Here is a 22,611-nt window from a genome sequence, read left to right as displayed (position 1 = left end):
ATCCCCTTCCCTGTGAGCCCAGGTGACAAGGTCTGTGCCCTCCTCTGAGGGACATGGGGAGACACTGGGATCTGCCTGGCCAGGTCCATTTTTTTTGCACTGATTCCCCTGTCCCCCAAGTGGGCTGTGGGCTTTTCCCAGTGCACAGCTATGACAGGAACCTGGAGAACATCTCAGGAACAGCTTTGGGATGCCTGGCAGTGTTCAGGGAGAGGTCCCTAATGGGGCCACAGCATTGGACTGTGGAGACTCTGGGGAGTCTTTCTTCAAGATGCTAGGTTTTCTGCTTTTTTTGATGTTTTTAAAATACCTCTTTGGTCAAGCTTCCTATTTTAGATAAGACAGGAGCTGTCTCATAAGGTGGAAGAAGCAGTTTTCCCATGGGCTGCCTGAGCAGCTGCAGCCCAAGAACCACCTGGGAATGCTCCAGCAAAGCACATCCTCCAGGCATCACTCTCCTCTTCCCAGTGCCCCTCCAAAGGGGCATTTTGAGGTGGCCCACGTGGGTTGGAAGGTTCTGGGAAGGCACCTGGACATTGGTGAGGGGTTATTTTGCATCTTCACCTCAGCAGGGGAAGGGATGGGATGGGATAGGATTTGAAGCTCAGGGAGAGCTGGTGGGGTGTTTTGCTCACCCATGTGTCCTTCCCCTGCACCCTCCCTCCCCCAGCCATCTGCAAGGGGCTCTTATTAAGGCAGAGACAGCAAAAGGGGAGAAAACCATCCTCGCTAACAAGCTGTTTGCTGTTTATGAGCAGGTAAAGGCAGAGCTGGGATGAATTATTAATAGGGTGGAAATGGGGTCCCTCCACAGATCTGCTGCTAATTCTGGCTCAGCCGAATGTCACACCCTCCATCTCCTCCCCGAACGTGGTTTGGGGGATTGATTGCTGCTCCGCTTCCTTCCCCTTCCTGCCGGATCCGAGGCTGTCCGAGCACAAGGTCACCCCTGGCCGGGGCGTTAGGACAGGCTTTGCCTGGTGGGGCTTTGGGAGAGCGTGAGTCAGCAGAACCAGCCCTGCTGGCTCTGGGTGAGACACCAGGACGCACTCAGCGAGACATTTTGCTGTTCTGCCTCTTCCCTTTGGCCTGAAGCAGATACTCATTCACCGAGCAGCGCCGCTCGCTCAAGGCTCTCGGGCTCCCTTGGGCCCGTCTCTCTGCCAGAGAAGAGATTCAAGCCCTACTCGTGGCTGCTCTTCCCCTTCCCCCTCCAGCCTGCTCTGAATTCCAGAAGCATCTCGTTCGTATTTCATACAGGCTCAGCACTGTGCCCTTCTCTCCACCAGCCCTGGGGAGACATTGCCGTGCCAGACAGGATGGGCTGGTGGCAGGCAATGTCCTGTCTCCAGATGGGAAAATTGAGGCAGGGAGGGATTTCAGGAGCAGGGCTGGGCTTCACAAGGCTTTGTGGGCTTCACCTTTCTGATGACCGAACGCCCCCAGGCACCTGCAGCAGGGCAAAGTAGTGGCTCCCTTACCCAACCTTGATGTGCGGCTCAAGGAAATCTCTGCTTGCATCCCACGCTGTGTCTGAAACTTTCCCTGTGCTCTGGCAGCACCTCGTTAAAAGGGTCTGAACTGGTCTTTGCACTGTAAATGACACAACCTCGGCAAAAGGGTGACATCCAGGCAGGAAGCACCCTCTCCACAAAGGGAGGATCCAGAGGGAGATGCAGCTTGTCCCACGCAAGGGCTGACCCAAGTCACCTGTGCCCCCTGGCACCGCAGCTCCTGCACCGGCACAAATCCCCTCACGCCCACTCTGGCTGAGCCAGAAACAGAAAATCTGGTTACAGGAGGAATTTCAGCCCCCACCCTGAACGCAGCCCAGCCCAGGGCTCTCCAAGAAGGGCCCCAAGTGTGCTGTTTGCAGAGTGATCTGGAAGCAGCACCTCCATTTCCAAAGCCCAGGGATGGCCTGGGAGCAGCTCTGCTGCTGCTGCTGGATGCCCTGCCCAGCACCCTGTCCTGAGAGGCGTCTGCAGCTGGTTTGGGGGCGGCACAAGGGTTAACCCTGCCCGGAAAATTCCACTCCTAAGCAGATAATCTCATCTGTGCTGGGTGTACACACACATCACCCGCAGCAGCCTGGCCTCCCGTGGAATCATTTTTGAGCAGCTCTTTCTTTGTGAAGTGCTAATCCCTCGGTGAGCTGCTCTAACCCCTTCCCTCCTGCCGCCCTGGGCTCACCTCCACCCCCACCTCCCTGCCAGGCATGCCACCCCTCAACCTCCCCCTTGGGCACTGGGGGCTGTAGGGTGACCTAGAGCCTGGGATCAGATGAACCAGACACCCCTCAGCTGGCAGCCATGGGCACGCATTCAAAAAGCAGCAGATTAATCCCATTGACTGCTTTTTAGCTTGTCTCCAAACTCAGACTTTCTGTACCGGGGACTTGCAAGCTTTGCTCTTCGCAGGGCACTTCCCTGAAGCTTGTTTACAAATTAAGCTGCTTGGATTCCACCCCATCCCTTCCCTGCCAGATTATTAAGCCCTCGCATCTTGCCACAGAGATGTATTTGTGTCCGCAGCCCCTAGCAGCAGGAGCACAGCAGCAGCGACCTGTGTGCAGGGCTGCGAGTGCATTATTGATTCAGGACTAAGAAATTGCTTAGGAAGTAGGAAAAGTGTCCTGCTCTCTAAAAGCTTGTGCGCCTTGTAAGCTCAATACATGCAGCCTTTGCAGAGAGGCTCGCTACGCCGCTATTAATAATTTATTCTGTAAGAGAGGCCCTGATAGTTTGAATGGGGGAGGGCAGGATGCAGAGCCCGGGGGTGGGAAAGGGGAGGGAGTGGAGGCTCTGCTGTGCTTCTCAAATGGAGGTGCAGGTGTTGCCCAGAGCGTGTGTGGAGGGGGCACAGCTGGGTGATGGGTACCCCTGCACCCACGCCAGCCTCTGAGCAGGGCTCCTGTGTCTGTCTGCTGCATCAAGAGCTCTGCCTTGGCTGCTGTGGGAAAAGCATTTGGCTGCTTTGTGCTCTGTGTCAGGGGAACAATTCAGCAGGTGACTGTCAGGGGTTTGGATTGAGTTGTGTCAGCCCAAAACATGTCCTGGCTGTCCCTGAGACCCCGAGAGTGATCCTCTCCTCAGGCAGGGCTCCCCAAACCTCCTGACTGGCAGCACTACAGAGCTGGAGCAGCTGACTCAGCCAGCAGATGGGGAGTTACAAACGCTTTGGCTGGAGTAGAAACCAGTTGAATCTGTGCTAATTCTGCCTTTGGGATGTGGCAGTGCCAAGGCAGGACTGGACACGGTGGTGGCAGCATCCCAGTGGAGCCCAGCACAGGGCAGCAGTGACCCCACTGCTCTGGGGTGTGCAGCGCCTTGGCTGGAGTGGTGGCACTGTGCTGGAGCTGCTCCACGGAGGGGAACAGAGGGAAAGCTGCTCCAAGGAGGCTCCTGCATGGCTGGGGATGAAACCCAGCCTGGTGTCTCTGCAGAACTGAGCTCCCGGGCCAGCAGCCCCCCTGTGGCTGTCCCTGCCCAGGGACAGCTGAGCAATGCAGAAATCCACCCCAGAGCCAAGAGACAGGGGTTCCCTAAGCCTGGCTGCAGGTGGCACTGAGCAGATGTGCAGAGGCACCAGTGCCAAACGGGGCAGAGCAGTGGAGCAGGGCAGGAACAGGGTCAGGGCTGCAATTGTCCCCTCTGGCCCGGCCTGGAAGAGGGGGCATGAGTGGGAACTTCATGGGACACGTCTGAGGCTGCAGGGAATGGCTCATCTACCTGGGGTGAAGGCTGGAGGTCCAAATTGCTGTTTGCCAGGGCTTTGCAGGCAGCAGCTTCTCCCCAGAGACATCTCCAGAATGGTCACCCAGCAGTGCTGTGTGTTTTGGGGAGGAAAAAGCCTCTTTGGGGTTTTTCGACACAGAAACCTGTGCTCTGTGTGGAACTGCCTGAGTAACTGGGTCAGCCAAAGCTCCCCACCTCAAAAGGCTGATGGTAAAAGGGTGGTTTGGGATCTGAAACTAAGATCTGAAACTTAGAACTGGACTTTCACTTGGGGAAACCACAGCATGGTAGGATAGCATTTCTTCCCACTCAGGCAGGATTTTCTGTAGGGAGAAATCCTTTTAAAGTTTATTGGAAAATCATATCTATGCTATAGAATACAATGCAGATTTTAAAATAAATAAATAGGAAGGATTTCCCTGAATACCTTTGGCTTCAAAAGTTGCCAGTGGAAAGCTGTGGTAGCTGAAACTGCTGTATAAGGGCTGCTGTAAGAACTGCTCTCCCAGCTCTGGGAGCAGTTCTCTGCCAGCAAGTCTTCAGTCCATTCTCTTCTGGTTTTCCCATCTGGACACTGTTCCCTTTAAAAAGCAAAGCTTTTCTTAAAAGTAGTTTACTCTTCCTGAATACTTCAAGGTAGGGGAAAACTTTCTTGCTCACTGTACCAATTAAATCTACTTGACAGCTTCATTTTTATCACTGTGTCTTTTCCATCAGTAGTTGGAAATGATCCTTGTTAGGGGAGTAGCATCCCACTTTACAACAAGATGAATCCCGAACTGGGCATTTAAGGAAGTTGTTACAGGCTGTTGAGGGAAAATCCAGTTTGCTCAGCACTCTCTAATTTGAAGCTGAATTGTATTCTTTCATTTTTCTGTGAAGCCTTTCCTTTTAAGACACCCAGATCCTGCTGCACTCTGAAGTAGCCTCAGTGGCAGGAGAAGAGCAGTGTGTAATTTGCTGAGCAGCTAATAATGTACAACCCAAGGGTCTGGCCCCAGGGGCAAGGAGCCACTGATCCTGACTTCAAACAGTGCCCTCTGCGGCAGCCCTGATGCTGAGGAGTGATTAAGGGTGGGAACAGAACCAGAAGGCTCCAGCTCTTTCTCCCACACTCAAGAGCAGTGCCACAATGGGTGCAAGGGGTGGATTGGGAGACCTTCCTCGGGGTGGAAATGGCAGCAAGTTGTCTTTTCCAGGCTTTCCTTAAAGGAAAGGGGAGCATTTTCCAGGTGTTAATTTAAGGGACTGGAGGGGCTGTTAGCACTTTGCAGCTGGCAAAAGAAAGTCACTTCTTTCCCTCCCTACAGCCCTGCCAGGGGTGTACAGGTGATCTGACAGCACAGAGTGAATTTCTTGTGCTGATGAATTCTGGCACAAAGGCAAAGTGATCGACCCCAGGGCCATATGGGCTCCACAGTGAAGGGCAAAGGGGAGTTCCAACTCCTCTGCTACAACCAAGGATGGGTTTGCCACCAGCAGTGGGTAGTGCTGATTTATTCAAGGAGGAGGGAGAATATCTGCTTTTCTTGGAAAGGATTTTCCATTGGACTTGGATACAGGCTCTGCTTAGCCCAAAGGATGTCCTTGAACCCTAGGACAGTGAATATCTCATGCTTTGCCCTCTGGTTCTACTAAAAACAAGGCAGAACTCTGGTGGGCTGGGAAAGGGCTGTGGGTCTCTGCTCAGGGTACCAGAAGGGATGAATCCATCTTTTAACCACCAGAACATGCTGCATCTTTAAAAATGCTTTTGGAATAGCATTGCTGAAGCAATTATTTTTCCCTTCTTGCTTTAAAATCTTTGGCTTTTCCCTTCTTATTTTAAAAACTTTTGGCTTTTAATCATCCCTAAACCCACAATGCCTTGTTTGCACCTAAACAGGTGTACAAAGATACAGATGGGTAGAGTTGTATGAGATGGGCTAAAAATGCAGGGAAAAGGGTTTCTTAGCCCAAAGGTTTTTTTGCTTTTTCCAATTTTAGCACCCAGTCCACAGGAGAAAGAGTCCTTTAGTACAAGCCTTATAACCACATGTCATTCAGAAAAGTTTAGCTAAGAATTAAACTAAACATCCAATTTGGCTGCATGTGTAATGAATAAATAAAGCCTTTTCCTTTCATGTGCCCGTGCCAAAGTCAACAAGCTCTATTAGCTGATGAAACAATGCTGACGCCAAATAAAAATACCCCTGACCCATCAATATGGGCTGAGAGCTCGGCCCTGCATCAAAGACTGTTGTCAGAACAAGAAATACTGTCTTGACACTTCTGGGGGGAGGAAAAGCTCCCATTCCTGCAGCAAGGTGGGTTCCCTGTGCTCTCACTGGGATGTCAAGGAGCAGCAAAACCATCCCATAATGACTGTCTGTTATGGACACCTCTCTTTGTTTCTGCTGGAATGATTTGGAAACCCCTTGAGCTGCAAGGAGCTGGGCTTTGGTGTTTGCTTGCTCCCCACTGTGTGTGAGCTCCCCACAAAACCTGAGGAATTTTTTATCCTGTGTGCAAAACGCTGACGCTTGAAAGTCAAACTCCCAAGGGTCCCTGCTCAAAGAAGTGTTTCAGCATCTCAGAGCATCTCAGCACCTGGGAGCAGCCTGCCAGCTGTGCCACCCTCCTCCTCCTCCTGCCCACGAGGGCGGGAAGGTGAAGGAACACGAGATCTCCCCTCTGCCCCATGGGGATCTGCAGCTTGGCTGTTTCCCAGCTGGGCCTGCCCTGCAAACCCCTCTCCTTTGAAATCCACGTTCAGCTGCTCTGTGCCGTGCCCTGCCTGTGATCTTTGAAGTCTCAGCTCTCCCTCGACACCTTTGGTTTAAAAGATCTGTTCCCTATTAGTTTTCAGTCACACTTTCAGTTTCATTCGGGCTTTTATTTACTTATCCATCTTTCTTCCTGCTCCCACCATTCCCCCTGCCCTGCCAGGAGGCAAAGTACAATTAATTTTTCAGGTGACCCTGCCAGGAAGGCATTGCCATGAATAGGAACAGGTTCAGAAACTGTGGAAAAAGCAAAACCCTTGACTTTAATAAGCAGCAAAACACTTCCCAATCAGAAGGAAGCAGCCAGATGTGACCAGAATTATTATAAAACACAAAGGATGGTCCTCCAAATAATTCCTGCCATCTCCTGAAGCCTCCTCGTGCAGAAGTCTCGTGAGCACTGCTGGAGCTGTGGCAGGGCAGTGTGTGATCCTGTGGGCTGTGCAGCCTGGCAGGGCACACTCGCTGTCTGACAAGGTCCTGACTGTCACCAGGACTCTGCCCCTGGCCTGCCTTGCACGGGGACATGGTGCAGCTCATCCCTGCCTGGCTGCCTTGGTCCTGACTGTCACCAGGACTCTGCCCCTGGCCTGCCTTGCACGGGGACATGGTGCAGCTCATCCCTGCCTGGCTGCCTTGAGCACGGAGGGGTGTTTGTGTGTCTTTAGTTTTGATTGCAGCTGTCTGAGCAGGGCAGGAGCCCCGCTGGGCTGCACTTAATTCTGAGTAACGCGAGTTTAACCGCACGGACAGTCCCCTGCTGTTTTGAAAGACACCTAAGAAAGCAATACAGTCACCGTAAGAACTTCTCTGCTGGAAAGCCAGGCTCCTATGAGAACCCACCTGTTACAAGGAAATAATTAAAAACCTGAAGAGAAAGGATAGCAGGACACCAAAAGGCACCTGAGCAGGTTGGCAGCCAGGAGCTGCCCTGGGTTTGTGAGAGCTGCTGCCCTCCCCTCTCCGGGGCTGTAACGATCCGTGGGCAGAGCCATCGATTTCTGCCCAGCACATCCTTAGTGCAGGGGGAGCAGAACTCGGCTCACATCCTCTGCGGGCTCTGCTCCCTCCCCCTGCACGTCGATAGGTGTCAAGTCACCACCCAGCACCGGCGATGGAAGGGCCATTTCTTGCTGAGTCCACTTTCCACTGACCAGAAGGGGATGCTCAGCAGTAAGTGGCCACGTGGCATTTTCGGTGACAGAGGCAGTGAAAATTTACCTTGATGGCCTCCCAGCCCACACCACTCCAGTCCAAAGGATGGGCTGGAGCCTGGATCTCTCCTGCAGCCACCCTCTGCTCTGTGCACTGGCTGCTGGGTGGGCTCCTTGCCCACCTCAGCCTGGCTGCTCCTCCTCTGCTTCGTTTTTATAACTCTTTAGTCCTCTGGAGAGAACAGCACTGGTGTGAGATGGGGGAGAAAAGGCCATGAATACAGTGGTATGTCACAAACCCGTCCCCAAAAAAATCTAAAAAATACCTTGCAGTTTATTTTTCCTGTTCTTAGCTTGATTCTTCACCAGGGAATTGCTCAGGGACAGTGCTGTGAGTGCTGGTTTCTGTTTTGGGAGGCGAGAGCCGGGCCAGGCTGGGGTGAGGCAGGGACAGGGAGGCAAATCCATGTTTTGCATTTGTGTAGCTCTCATTCACGGCTGTACACGGTGTTTGCAAGTGTTACAGCACATGGCAGGCGTACGCTACAAGGAAATACTGCCGGTGCCCAGAATAGAAAGATTTCAGCTCAGTAGTATTGACTGAATCAAGAGATGCAGGGAGCTGATTGCAGTTTGTGTCTTTTGCTTCCTTGGAGGTCAGTGGAGCTGAAGTCTGGAGCATCCTTAAGCAGAGAGGGTTTGCAAAGAGCTGCAGTGAGTGCAGTGGGAAGCAATCTGGTGTTGTCCTTTTAATCCTCCTGCAGTCAGTCAGATAAATGGAAATACAGACTGACCCATCAATAGTTAACAGTTTTATTTGCAACCTTGGACTTAATCTTTCTTTTCAAACGATCTTTTAAAAGGAAAAGCTGCTACTTATCTGGAATTAGTGGAAATGTCTTCCCTGGTACTAATGAGAGCCCTTAGGCTGGAGGGAACTGGGTAACTACTGGCAGCATGTTCTGATGATCATAAATGTTTGGCACCCCTTGGTGTCACAGGAACATTTTTCTCTTGGATTTTCAAGAGGTGCCCTCACTGGCTGGGCCCAGGGTGGCAAACTGAGGCATGGGGTAGCACTGGCAATAGAAAATGGGACTCCCTGCACTGATTTAGAGGGAGAACTCCCCTCCTCATTATAATAAAAGCATAATATACTCTTTTAGAAGACACTCCTTGTGCAGTGGAAACCCTGCCAGCATGGGCTGGCTTGGTGTCTGTCCCTTAAATGTGTGCCTGGACCACTCCTGGGGGACCTTTGGGAGGGGGCATTACTGTTTTGCTCTTTGCTTTGACCCCTGAACTCTTTAACAATGTAAAGCCTTGTGAATTATAAATCAAATGTTCCTGCTGAGCTTTGTGGTGCACGGAATGAAATGCAATGATTAATATTTAAGAGAAAATAAGTTAAAGATATTAACTACAAGGGCAAATGTCTATCCACAGAGCCTTTTCAGAAGAGAGGGAGAACCACATTTTCAGGAGCTTTAGTGAAGTTTGTGGCTGTCAGACCAACCCCCAAGGCTGAGGGTGTGCAGGGGCCAAACTGCCCTGCCCTTCATGCTGCCTCAAACTGAGACCATCTGCCCACATCCTATAAAATCCCAGCAGTGCTGGAGCAGCCCTTTGGGATGGGGCTGGCGAGCACACCCCACACTTTAGCAAGTAGAGGAGCAGCTCAGGCCGTGTGCTTTTCCAAAATCCAGACCTCACCTAGGACTTGCTCAGCCCTCCCTGGCTCCTCCTCACCCTCCCTCCAGCATGCCAGCCCCATCCCTGCTGGGCAGGGTGCCCTGTCTCTGCTCTGCACACTGACAGCTCCAGGCAGCGCCCACCGTGGCCACCCTGACCCAGGACATCCTCCCAATGGCACCTGGGCTGGACACTGCCTCCAGCCACCAGCAGAGCCTGTTCTAAGCCAGTAAATAAGGCAGCAAACACTTACATGGGTGCAGAACCTCTCCGGAGGGTCCCCACAAGTGATTCCTGCCGGGTCCACCCGCACGGTCACGTAATCCTTCATCCGCATGGCCTTGGGCTGGCACGCATAAAACTCCCATGAAGGGCCATCGTCCGTGGTCACCCAGGACTTGCAAATGTCATACTGTCCCATGGCCAGGGGCACGCAGTGCACGAGGAGAGCGGCCAGGTAGAGCATGGCAGCTGCGGCCGGGCGCGGGGGCCCTGGGCGAGGGCAGTGCCGGGAGTCCCGAGGAAGGCGGCGGCTGGGCTAGGGGTGGCTCTCGGGATCAGCATGGAAACTCCTCATCTAAAAATGCTCCACTGGAAGGAGATCCAGACAGGAACAGGGATGATCCCACTCTGCACGCTGGATCTGGACGTGGAAAGTTCCTCTTGGCACAGAAGCCAACTTTGCAATTCACTTGATTGGGAAAGTTTTGGCCAGAGTTGCTGATCAGTGGTCAAAAGTCTTCCTTAACCTCATTTTTTCCCCCTTTTATTGTACGAAAGGTCTTCCAAATCAGCATGAAAATATCTAGAGGTGACTCCAGTCAATCAATACAAAGATCAAGTTCTGAGTTGCTGATGAAATTTGATAGGAGTAAATTGGAGAGGCCGTGAGATGGTGCTGGATCAGGTTTTCCTCAACCTTCTGGTCTGCTCCAACTGCGTCGCTGTGGAAAGTGCCTTAAACTGTGTCTGCCTTAATTATTGGGGTGTTAGAACATTTAGCACATAAAATAAATAGAGCATCTGGCCATCAGTACAACTCTGACAAGAGAGAATGCTTGGAGCTTGGAGCTGAAATTCCTGTTTCCCAAAGGATGGTCGTGTCAGCGTGATCAGGTCGGTGCCCAGACCCGTGGTGGTCCCAGCAGCTGCTGGGTGGTCACTGCGGTGACTGGGGCAGGGCTGGCTTTGGCTTCTCCTGCTGTGTCCTGTGGTGGTGGTGAGGATTCCTGTCCAATTCTGCCTTTTGGCAATGGAGCACCAAGTTCCCAAAGCCTTCAGCTGCAGTCCATGGGGCTACCTGGGATCTCCTCTCTCTTTCATGGTCAGGGCAAAGGCAGAGCTCATCAGCAGGAGGGACCTGCGAGAAATTGGAAGACAGATTAGGTGGGAGCAAGGAGGGACAGTTGGAGCACGAAGAACAGGGGTCCCTCAGGAGGCAGAGCTCTCAGCTGGGCTTGCCAAGCCACCAGACAGGTTTTTGTAACAGGGAGATATACAACTTTAATAAAAAGCAATCCATAGTAAGATGCTTATGGCTTTTCTGCTGTCTGGGAGAAGGGAAGGAGCGCTGCCCAATTTAAGGTATCTGCTTTGCAACAGCAGCTGGACAACAGGAGCTCTAATGGGTCTTCAAATAACATCAAGAAGCAGCTATGGGTCATTAGGAGATGGGGAATATGCAGACAGAGAAGGGACAGACAGACAAATTGATAGTCCTAAAAAGATAAGCAAATAAATAAGACAGCTGGGGAGACAGATACATTGTCCAGCATCCCCACATATGATTTATCTGAACAATAACATTTAATAAAAAACAATTTAAAGTCCTAATAACATTTAGGTTCACCTAATACAAAGAGCAATGACCTTCCCAGTATTCATTTCAGGTTAGAACAACATTTCTGCAATTTTGTTGTCTTTCCAGTAGAGCTATAAAAATTGAAAGTAATTACAAAACAAAATGACAAAGAACCGAAGCGGGGAGGGGGAAAAAGTCAAACCCTCTCTCAATATTAGATTCAGGAGGGAGATCTCGTCCAAGAAGGTGGGAGGCACATATCCAGAACAGAAATTTACCTTTGGATAATTCCCTTTCTATTTCTTTCCCCTACTTTTCTTTCACAATTGAGGCATATGTGCTTCAACAGCATGCTTAGCATTTCCTTTCTCATGAAGCTCAGTTACTAAAGCTCAGAAACTCCAGGTTAACAGATGCATTGATCCGTGTTCAGGGGCTTCACACCGCTCTGCTACCATCTCCCTTTCCCCCCTTTTTGCTTGAAAGATTGCTGATTGAGATGAATGAGTTCAGAAAAGAGAAGCTGTCTCTCATGCTTCATTGCCAGCTCTCTACGAAGAGCCTGTTATAGCTGCGTTGGACCTGAATAAACTCCCAGAAAAAGAATAGACTGGCTGCTATTTTTATATTATGAGTAAATGTAGTAAAAATAATAAGCCAGTGTGACACAGTGTTTATAAGTCCTACTTACATCAGAGCTGTCTTTTCAGTTATAACAAGTCAGTTCCTAATTATTACATCAAACTGGTCACTGCCAAGTGCCTGATAAGAGTGAGAGTGAGAGACTCTGGTATTGTATAGAAAACAAGCAGGGTAGTTTTAATGAGGACTCTGGTGCTGTTAAGTTTATGGATCTATTTTCACAGCCTCAACAATTATATCTTGCACTTGAATGGCTGTCAGGGAAAAACCCAGGTAGAAAGGATCTATAATATCTATTAGTGTCTTGTTATGCTGGCTAAATGTCACAGATTCCCAGGGAAGTGAAAATTTACTGGAAAAAATGTATTTACTGTCAGTTCATCAGCCAGGCAAGCGGGTTTGGGGTGAAGTCTGTGGCTCAACACCCACTTAGCCAGTCCAGTCTTTTTGCAGAAATAGTTGGAGTGTTGCTCTGGAATGAGCCAACATACTGCAAACGGGGCAGAGAGGCTCCCCAAATTAAAGGTTTCACCCTGCTTGATTTGGTTTAGTTCTTAGAAAATAAATCTTCACCTGATATTATTAAGAAACTGCAGTTCATGGGAACAAATAGAATCAATGCTCTTTGTTCTCTTTGAAGAGTACTCAGCGCTCACTGGGGACTGATAGCCGGAGTATTAAAAACACAAAATTAGATTGTGTCTTGACTTAGCTGGCTCCGGGTTTTTTTCTTATTATTGGATTAACACCCTATTGAAATAAAGGGACAACGCTGAGCAACAACTGAGCTGCTCTCGGATTAAGAGCAGAAAGTAAACTCAATGAAGGAGTTTTTAATTTTCTCTCAGAAGTGTTGCTCTCCCCATGAACTCTCCGCTCTCCCCCCGCGCTCAGGGAGCGGGAGTTGTTCTCCTCTTTCCCTGGCTGCCCATCCCTTCCCCGCACCCTGGACAGCGGAACTGGGGACCCGGCGGGGGGACGGGAGCCCGAACCCCGCGACAGCGCTGCGCGACTCCCAGCAGAAAACCTGGAAACCCCACTCGCATCCCGCCGCTCTCCCTGATGGATTCGCGGTTCCCGGCAAAACCCGATGCCGCTCCCGCTCCGCCCCATCCTCCCCGGTTTCTTTTACCCTAAAGGACTTTGGGGGGGCTGCACGGAGCGGGGAGGGGATCGGCGGGGCAGGGGGAGCCGGCGCCCTGGGCTGGGGGAGCCCCCCGGCTTCCCAAACTCCGGAGTGGGAAAATCAACCCCATCCCGCGGCGGGGAGACGGGGATGCTCCGGGGAGGGGGACAGAGAGCGGGACACCCCAGCGCAGCGTGGGAACACCTCGTGGGGACGCGCAGCGTTCGGGGCCGGGGCAGATGCCGGCGCTGCCCGCCCCCCCCTCCGCCCCCGCTTTCCCCCCATGCCCGGCGCTGCGGGTCCTTACCGGGAGGGAGCTCTGCGGCGCGGGGCTCCCGGCGGAGCAGCCAACTTCGGGGCCGGGGGAACCCCCAAAACACACCCCCAGCCCAGCCCTGCCCTGCCCTGCCCTGCCCAGCCCTGCCCTGCCCAGCGCGGCGGGCAGCGCTGCGCCGCCGGCCCCCAAGGGCAGATGGCCGGGGGAGCTTTGTGCAATCCCGGCTCCCCTCGCAAGTTAATGCCGAGGCTGAAATCCCTTTTGCTCTCACTTTCAATCACAATCGGAGCTTTTATCTCCGTGCCTGATCCCGGCTGCGTAACTTCCTCTGTGCAGCTTTAGCACACACCATCCCACCGGCGGCAATGGGCTTCTTAAAGGTGCAGGAGGAAATGCAGGGGGGGGGAGGAGGAGGAGGGAGGGAAAACCACCCGAGGAAGAGGAGGCTGCGAGCGGGAGCCTTCAGCCCCGGCGGCCCCGCGGCTCCCGGTGCAGCATCCGCGCCGTCCCGCTGCCCCCGGCTGGATAACGGCAGCCGGGAATGCCGCTCCTCGGGGCTTCTCTTTTTATTTTTTTTTTCCTTTAAGAGCTTAAAAAAAAAAAATTAAAATCATGAGCTCATGTTTGCTCGAGAGAGAGGAAAAAAAATCCCCAGTCACGAGGGTTTCCCCACACGTGTAAGTCCTCGCTTGGTGTGCCCTGAATATTTTGGGGAGGCTTCTGCTGGTGAGGATGCTGTAAATGAGGCTGCGTGCGTGTGTGTTGGGGGAAGAGGGGGTGGTTGGAATTAATAGGATAAACAAAGCAGGAACTCGGAGATGGGGAAATCAGATGGCTGGGAAATGCTTGATACTGGTGGGAATGTGCTGTGAGATTTAACCGAACCAGGTTTTGCTTTGGGAAGGTGGGAGACTGTAAGGTGTGACAGCACCTTCCAGCACGGGGCTGGAGAAGCAGCTGGGGTTGCTTAGGTCAACTCTGTTGTGTCCATGCTGAGGGGCAGAGGAGGCTCCAGCTGTGGATAAGGTGGATAAAACTGTGGCAGGTAAAGGTCCAAGTTTTCCCTGCACCAGGCAGCTGCTGAAGACAGAACTCCTGAGCAGCGACAGGTTTTTGACATGTGGATAAATGACAGTTCATGGAAAAACGACAGTTCGTTTATGGGGAGGAAATCCAAAGAATCACCACTGCCTCCTATGTATACAACCACCCAAAAATGACTGCTCCTTCCTAACCAAGAATTCAGTGATTTCTAAGCCAGAAAATGCATTGTCCATCTCACACGTGGTTTGAACCTCATGCACTCAGTATTTTGCTGTATGGGTTCCTTTGACCCATTGCCCTGAGGTCTCTGGGTGGCCTCTCCCATTTAAGAGTCCCTGGAAAACCCACGATTCAGCCTGCGACCAGACAGAGGTGATTTAGAGCTGTTCTGGGAAACGTTTCCCATATTCTGGAGTGTAAGTGAGATTTATGAAATGCTGGCATTGTGTCTTGACTGTGGCCCAGCCTAAACGCAACACTGATGCACAGGGTGGTCTTTACCTGCAAGGATGTCTTTAATTCTGGCTCAATTTCCACTCCAGGACACGGTCTGATACTTTCCACATGGTAACTTCTTCTGTAAACACTTATTTTACAGCAGCAGTATAGCTCAAGTGAGAAGCACTGGCTGGGAATCCAGGGCTGGCTAATATTCCTGGATTTCACTTTATGCCTTTAGGTCTGCTCTGTGGTAATGACTCCCCTGGAAATTCCCCACGTCTCACTTATTACTTCTTTATTAGTTATTATGGTAAAGTAACAGGATAAAACGGAGTTGGTATTTCATTTTCATTCCCTCTAATAGCCACGGCAAAGACCAAGTGGTGTGCTGATTATTGACATCAGAGTTAAGTGATATGCACGCATCATTAGGTTTCAATTGGAAAGAATAACAGCACAGTGTGAGCCGTCACACTTCTAAACTCCGTGGCATTTAAGGAAAAACCAAAGTCGTTTTTCACAGCCCTGCTAGCTCAAAAGATCACAAGCTGGCAATAATGCTTGTATACACACAGGTAAAAGGCTCTAGCTCCAGGCAAAGCACCGGAATTAACCAGCGAGCGCAACCCCCGGAGAGGCTGGCAACAGCTGTGGGGCTTGTCCAAGGTTACACCGCGGTTCAGGAGATCCTTGGAGGATGGGAAATCACCCAGCTCCTCGCAGGTCCTGATGTGGGAAGGAGAAGGATTCTGTGTGGCGCTCACAGCCCCCGGAGCCTGAAGGAAGCGGCAAAGCAGCGGCAGTGCTGCTGTCACAGCCTGGAGGCAATGGGGAAGAGTTGGAATCATTGCTTCATTTTAGACCATTTGCAATCTTTTACCCGAGCACGCATTGCAAACACCTAATGTTTGGTACAGTTTTCTTCTGGATGGAATTTCTGTGGGGAGGAGAAATGGATGTGTTTTTCCTCGAGGGAGCATCTCTGCTCCCTCCCTCGTGCCGAGCGCTGCCTCTTCCCACAAGGAGAGCGCAGTTGAAAATCAATGGGTCTGCATGGAGATTTAATTACTCCAGCACAGGCAGGGGTGGAGAATAAGGCCCTTAATATTTAATACAGCCTCTGCTCTCAGAGGGATCCCCAGGGCTCAAGGGCCAAATGTAAGCCCATTAAAATCAGGTGTAATTCTATTGACATATGTGGGTTCGCACCTGTTTATACCAGGGCTATATCTGGCTCCCTAAATGGTGCTTTTGACATGCATGGAAGAGGAGGGAAGTGTTTTCCCCACTTGGGATGACAGAGGATGCACTGGAACAGCAGAAGGTAAATGTGACACCTGGCAGTCCCCACTGGCCGTGGCGATGTGCTCGCTAACACCTCAGCTGAGCTGAGCCTGCTGAGAGCAACCCGAGATCTCTGCCAGAATAATAACCAGGCTTATAAAGGATATTTCATTTGAGGATACATATTGCTGTATCCCCTATAACAGCAATACATTCTTTTTATGCTCCTTATCTAGCAGTGTGCGGCCAAGGATGTCAAAGTGCCTCCTGCAAGTGAGTAAGCATTTTATTAAGCGGGAACACACGGCTTGGAAATGTGCTGTGAGCCCAGGAGCAGGTGAGAGACCCCTTTGTGAGGGGTGATATCTGCCAAGCACAGCTCTACCCAGACCTTGTTCCAGTGGTAGCTTTCTCCAGCCCAGCAGGACCTCTGGGGAGAAGTTTGGAAAAGGGAGGAAGTGACTTAAAGGTGTTTTTTTGGGGATGTTACAGAGGATGGAGGCAAAGGCTGCTTGAACCTCGCACTTCCAGGGGGGATTTGTCTCATCTCACCACCCTTGTACTGCCCTTTTGTTCTCAGCAAGCTGAATGTGAAGACAGCTCTCAGCTTGATCAGGATGGGAAGGTTTGTGCTTCCCAGCTCCTCGTGCTTGGTGCAAAGACAAAATCACAGAGTTTTAGAAGGCAAAGAGGCAGAATATTTTGTAGTTAGGAGAAATGCTGGGAAACCCACACAAACCCTGAGAAACTGAGCTCTGGCAGGCCGGGAGGGTGGGTGGGGGACATTTATTTCCCTCCTGCCCAGGCTGTCCTGGCCTCGGGGCAGACCCTGCCCTGCTCTGAGGCACACACAGAGCCGGGGAGCAGGAGAGGGAAGAGCCGAATGCTTCAGTCCCTGGAGTACTCTCCACATTTTTCTTCCTTTGTGAAAGCTTCTGGGGAAATGGCAGAGAGCATCTGCTCTGGGAGGGGAGGCTTCCCCGGCTGCCTCCTCCCACCCTCCCGCACAAGACCTCGGGATGCATTTTCTGCAGCTCAGGCGCTTTCACAGGGCCCTGAGTGAATTTTGCCCTCCCTGATTAGATAACCAAAGGAGCAGTGACTGTACTCTCCAGAGAGAAGATGCTGTCTCTTTCCTGCCAGAAGGACAGCTGGAGGGAGGGTGGGATTTTCAGCATGCAAGCACTTAGCCAGATCAAGGAAATGGGATGCAAAGCATTTTAGGCTAAGAAAGGTTGTTGTGCAGGGAAACATGAGGCTGCTGTTCTGTTCGGGAGATAACGCTTCTCAAAACGCTCCTGCGTGCCAAACTGCAAGCCTTGACTACAGCAGGTCATTGCCTCTTTAAGGAAAACAAGCATGACAAGTCAGAAAAAAAACCCCATCACTGTCTCTGCTGAAAAACTTTGATCATTTAAATATTATTGATGTGCATTAACCCCAGCAGAGATGGGCTGGGTGATGGGAAGTGCTTCACCTTGACACAGGGAAAATATGTTGTTTTCTGCTGCCTTGTCTTTTGTTTCATATAGCAAATAGGAGCCCAGCCAAGTGAATCAGCTCAGGAAGCATTTCGGATGTATTTGATTTTTTGGGGAAGGTAGAGCTTTCCTCCTCTTTACCAGCTGTGGGGGTGTAAGCATGGATAAAAACAGGAGGACTGTTTAAAGGAGGGATCTATAATTAACAACCCCTCAGAAGGGGAACTTTCCTTTTAACTTACTATTAAAGTGGAAGTGTTTGGAGAATATACAGTTTTGGCTCTGGGGATCTCCTCTGTATCCTTGGCTGAGCCCTGTGAATTCCTCTAATTCCTGCCTGAGAGAGCATCTGGCTTTAAAAACAACTCCTGCTACCCCTTGGAGGACTCACCTCAGTCCCTGGGTGGATTCCTGTGCCCAAGGAGGGCAGCAGAGGGAGAGGAGCTCCCTTCCCAGGGCAGGGCTGTGTCCCCCCAGCAGCCCTGAGCCCTGTCCTGGGAGGAGATGCCTTCCACAAAACCTTTTTCACCTGAGGAAGGAATGTGTCACTTCTAATGGAGCTGACAGCAGCAGGGAGGGGTTTTAGATTAGTGGCTGAAGAGCACACTTGTAATGAGTGAAGTAATTGAATAAATGCTGACAATTTGATGTGGAAAATGCATAATCAGCTGGCTGTGGAAGGTTGACTTGTTCTTTTTTCCTTCTTTCCTTAGCACTGGGACAAACACATTCATTCTCTCCCAAGCAGGTGACGTGTTGAGCAGCACAGAACCAGCAGACCCATGCACATGTCCCCCTCCCAGGCACACATGTGCTGATTCCCAGATAACTGACCCAGTTATGCTAAGGTGCTATTAAGAAATGCACATGTAATAAATCTCAACACTTAACTTTTTTCTTGGGTCACCTGCTGGTCGAACATTCCCTTCAGTAATTTCGCTGGCTCCCAGATCACAGTCCCTGTGCCTCTACTAGAGAAAAAGGTGCCAGTCCTGGGTAGTGACAGATGAGGCCCAGCCCAGGTGACATCAAGAGCTGATCCTGCAGGAATAACTGTGATTTCAACTGGCTTTCAGATCCCAAGCACAGCTAATAAACTGTGGAAGCAGACAGTAGAGCTGACATAATCCAGTGCAGTGACTTTCCCTACCCAACCACCATCTCAGCTCTATGCAGATGGAAGCTCAGTGAGTTTCTTGTCATCAAGCCCCCAGTTTTAGCGTGACAATGGGAACAGCATCATCTGTGTCATGTATGTTGGAAGCAATGAATAGAGAGCTGAGCTCACTCATCTATTTGCATATTGAAGATATGGAAAAAACTCCTCTTGCTTACTCTGCTGCCTACTCAAATATCTGTGAATCAAGGAGGAGAATGGGGCCTTTTGTACATCAGATCCCAATGTCCTTGAATAAGATGATTGCTCAATCCAGCCTTCTGGGGTGAGTGTGAGGCTCAGAACCAACTGTGGTGCCAGGAGCTCTCCATTTCTGCAGGCTGGTGGATGAAGGGTTGTTCCTGGATTAAGAATGCTCAGCAAGGTGGATACTTTGACTTTGTGTCATCAGGGCACCTTCTCCTCTCCACGTGCGAGTCAGAACTTGCATATCTGGGGCACGGAGGTTTGACCTGCCTGCTGTTGAATAAATCACAGCACTGCCCCCAAACCATTAGCATGGAACAGCACACACCCGAGGGAGACAAGCTAAGATCATGGCAGTGCACAGGAACAATGAGCCATAGAAGCTTTTTCCTTTTGGATGGAGTTGAGGGAGTTGTTTATTACAGGGAAAGTGGGATAGCAGAAAACAGCAGCTCATCCACATCCTGTGGAGGCACTGGGCTATGACTCCACAGCCAAGGCTGAGCTCATGTTTGGGCTTGGCTCACCCAAACCAGCTCAGGATTACCTTCTTTTCCACTCCAACAACTAGTTTTCCTCGATGTTATATATGTCTTAAGCAGTGGAAGTGAGATCCAGATCAGGCTTTAAGGGATGGCATTTACATGTTTTTTCTTGTGCTTCTGGTATTAATTTCATATGCAGTGGAAAAGTAATATCCTGTCTGTCACTAGAGAGGAAGAGATGTGCGTGCATGTATACGCACAGTCATTCCTAACTGGTGAGCTTTTTCACTCAAATTTCGTTTTGGGGAAAATTTCTAAATTAAAATAAAAACCAGATACAGAAACGACAAATGTGAAATACCAATAAGGCCAAAGCACGAGATGTTTTCTCTTGTTTTTGTAACTCGTGGTCTTTGTGTGTAAGAGTGTATTGCATGGCAACTGCATTCACACTTCCCTTTAATAAAAGATCCAAGCAGATGGACCCACTATTAACGTGTATCCCCCAGATTTGCATATTTCATATTCATGCCAAGATGGCACTGAGCTCACATGGGATGAAGGAGGCTGATATAAACACAATTGCACCAGATTAATGCAGTGATCAAAGAGTATTGTCCCAGCATCCCCGTCAGGAATCCAGTTTAATATTAGTTATTAATATTGTTAAACTCCTACCGGAGTCAAATTAAGGTCTTCCAAATACAGTCGGACAGGGCTCTTAGGTACTACAAGTTGATGAATATGTTATGAATTCCTGAGAGAGAGAGGGCTAAGAAACAACATTTGCATCTGAGCTGTGAAGACTCCAACGCTGGAAATGTGCAGACCTCGAGCTTTGGTCCAGTGTGCTCTGTTATTAGGACTCGCTTGAAATTCAGATCTTATCCAAGATCTCTATCTGGGTTTCTCAGAATTCAAGTGCAATCGCTTCTAGTCGGAAGACAAGCCTATCGGTAATATTTCCTCAAATATTAGGCATTACAAAGTGGTATTCTGGAGCCCAAAATATATTTGATCGCATTGTTCCAGTTCATTAATCAAACACTGCACTGTACATACTAATAGAATCAAACATTAGGAAATATTTATGAATGAGCATTGTTGTGACTGCAAAAATTAAACACAGCAGGTTTTAAATACACAAGATCTCAAAAAGGAAAACTTGATTATCTTCTGCATTTCTGGTGCCAAATTCAGAGTGAATTTTAAGTGAATCTTAGGTAGCTTGTGCTTGAGTAATTTATACCTCCTTGCAGCTCCCTTCAGAGTGTAAATTACACCTGCTCCCGCCTCTATTGAACTGTCCCAAGGAAATTAATTTTGGGTAGGGGCTGTGTGTCCACAGCCTGATGGTACTTGGGGGATTCAAAGCTCAAACCCAGCTGTGATATTCCTGATTATGTTCTGCCTCTGCAGCTCTCAGTGGAAATAAACCCTTGCTTACCCAAATGAGCAGTAATGTGATGGTATCTCCACTGCTTCCGGGGGCTGGGTGGAGTCTGGACATGATAAAGTTCCTGGATTGTGGGAGTTTTGTCCCTTATGTCAAAGGGGACAGAATTTTGCTCACTGGATCCAAAGGCAAGGCGTGGCACTGGCATGAGGGATGCAGTAGCCCCACAAGCTGTGGTTTTGTCAAGGATAAATCATGTCAAAGCAATCTAATTTTCCTGTGGCAGGGCAGCAGGTCTCTGAGAGGGGAGGAGCTGCAGCTTGACTGCAGTCAGGCTTTTGACTCTCACTCATGGGGTGTTCCAGGAGCGAGGTGGGGGAATAGGGATGGGGAGAAATGCTGTAAGGTACCAAACCAGCTGGGAAACACGCTGAAAACTGTTTGCTGTTTGCTGTCCAAGTGGAAGGATGGCTTGAATACAATGCTGGAGGGGTCTGTGCAGCTCTGGCATCACTCAATATTTTCATTAGTGACTTGGGTAGTGGAATATGGAGGAGACATATTGCAGCTGTTAACAACACCAAGCTGAGAGGGGCTGTAAGTCCTCTCAGAGAACAAGAGAAAGATTTAAAAAATCCTAACAAACTGAAGAAACAGGCTGGAAAGAAGAGATTGATGTTCTACAGGGACAGGAGCAAAGATAAATATATGAAAACTATTGAAATGTGTGTCCAGAAATGGCTGCATAGGCAGCATTCCTAAGAGAAAGGACAATACCATGGGCTAGAAATGAACCCTGAGCCAACAGTGGTGCCCTGGTGTGAGCAAAGCAAAGCTGACACTGCTTTACATCAACAGAGTGTGGTGTGGTACATTGCTCCCATCTCTGCTGAGTGTTGGGGAGGAGCAGTTTCGTCATCAGACTTCCAGGGAAATACAGAAATTGAAAAGAACAGTCTAGAAAACAAACCTCCCAAGAGGGGAAGAACTATGGCCCATTGCCTAAGGCTGATGAAGGTACAGTAATAATCTCCCCAAATACAAAAGATGCTACAAAAGTAATGAACTGTTGCTCACAGACAGAATTAGTGGGATTAGACTGCAGTAAAAGTAATTTGGGTTAGACTTTGGGGAAAATGTTCCATCTGTAAGAATAGCTGACACCCAGAACAGACCATCTGAGGAGCCTGTGGAGTTCCCTTTGAAACCTCCAGGGATGAACAGGTTAGAGAAACTCTCTTGTCAAGACCAATTTAGGCAGGGTTGATCCTGCCCTGGGGGAAGGAGATGGGCTAGGTGACCTCTCAAGATGCCTTTTCCTCTTATCCCCTGTGGCTCTGTGTTTATTTTGTGTGGTGGTGATATTGTGAGGGCGGAGAGCTTGATTCTGCACACTGGGTAAACATTTCACATTTAAATTGGGAAATCTTGTTTACTTATCAGTCTGTTGTTGTTTCAGTTTAAGTTTTACTAATTTAAGTTGAACACTGAATTATAAATTACGGTGATGGGTGTATGAGGACTGTCTGAGGAGACAGGTACTGAAACCTATTAATCTATCGATCACATTGATTGGAGTGTTTAATTTAGAGTAGCACGTTCCTATTTTTAAATATGTTTTAAAAGACTCTTTAAAAAACAATTTTGTTTTATCTCACTGCAGGAACTCTCCTTTTCTCTGGTAGGTGTGTATCCTTAATCAGGCACAGGGAAAAAAATGATGTTGGCATATAGGGAAGGTGCAGGATGAAACCTTTGCTACCACAGTGAAAGGAAACCATCAGGTTTTAACTGAAGCCAGGCAGTGGTCTGGCTGCCAATTAATGAGCACATTACTGCTAAGTGATAGCTTTTAAAATAAAAAAGTTGCTGAGTTCTCATTATGGTTCTTGCTCCCCTTTCCTCCAAGCCTGCCCATTTACT

At 49.8% G+C, this 22,611-nt stretch overlaps 1 protein-coding gene across 1 annotated transcript in view; it reads right to left on the bottom strand.

Annotated features, from left to right (window-relative positions):
• NTNG2 (netrin G2) overlaps positions 1-13,320 on the bottom strand; it is a 49,147-nt gene extending 35,827 nt beyond the window's left edge. Inside the window, exons 1-2 of the mRNA XM_066563108.1 lie at positions 13,225-13,320; positions 9,602-10,708 (exon numbers count right to left, since the gene is read on the bottom strand). Of these exons, the coding sequence (XP_066419205.1) occupies positions 9,602-9,814 (213 nt within the window). The 5' untranslated portion in view covers positions 9,815-10,708; positions 13,225-13,320. The remainder of the gene's footprint in view (positions 1-9,601; positions 10,709-13,224) is intronic.
• Between the last annotated feature and the right edge of the window lie 9,291 nt (positions 13,321-22,611).

This window comes from Molothrus aeneus, chromosome 19 (genome assembly GCF_037042795.1).
Source record: "Molothrus aeneus isolate 106 chromosome 19, BPBGC_Maene_1.0, whole genome shotgun sequence".
Classification (NCBI taxonomy): domain Eukaryota; kingdom Metazoa; phylum Chordata; class Aves; order Passeriformes; family Icteridae; genus Molothrus; species Molothrus aeneus.
The sequence above is the reverse complement of the archived record's forward strand: the minus strand, read 5'-3'. Positions and strand labels throughout refer to the sequence as shown.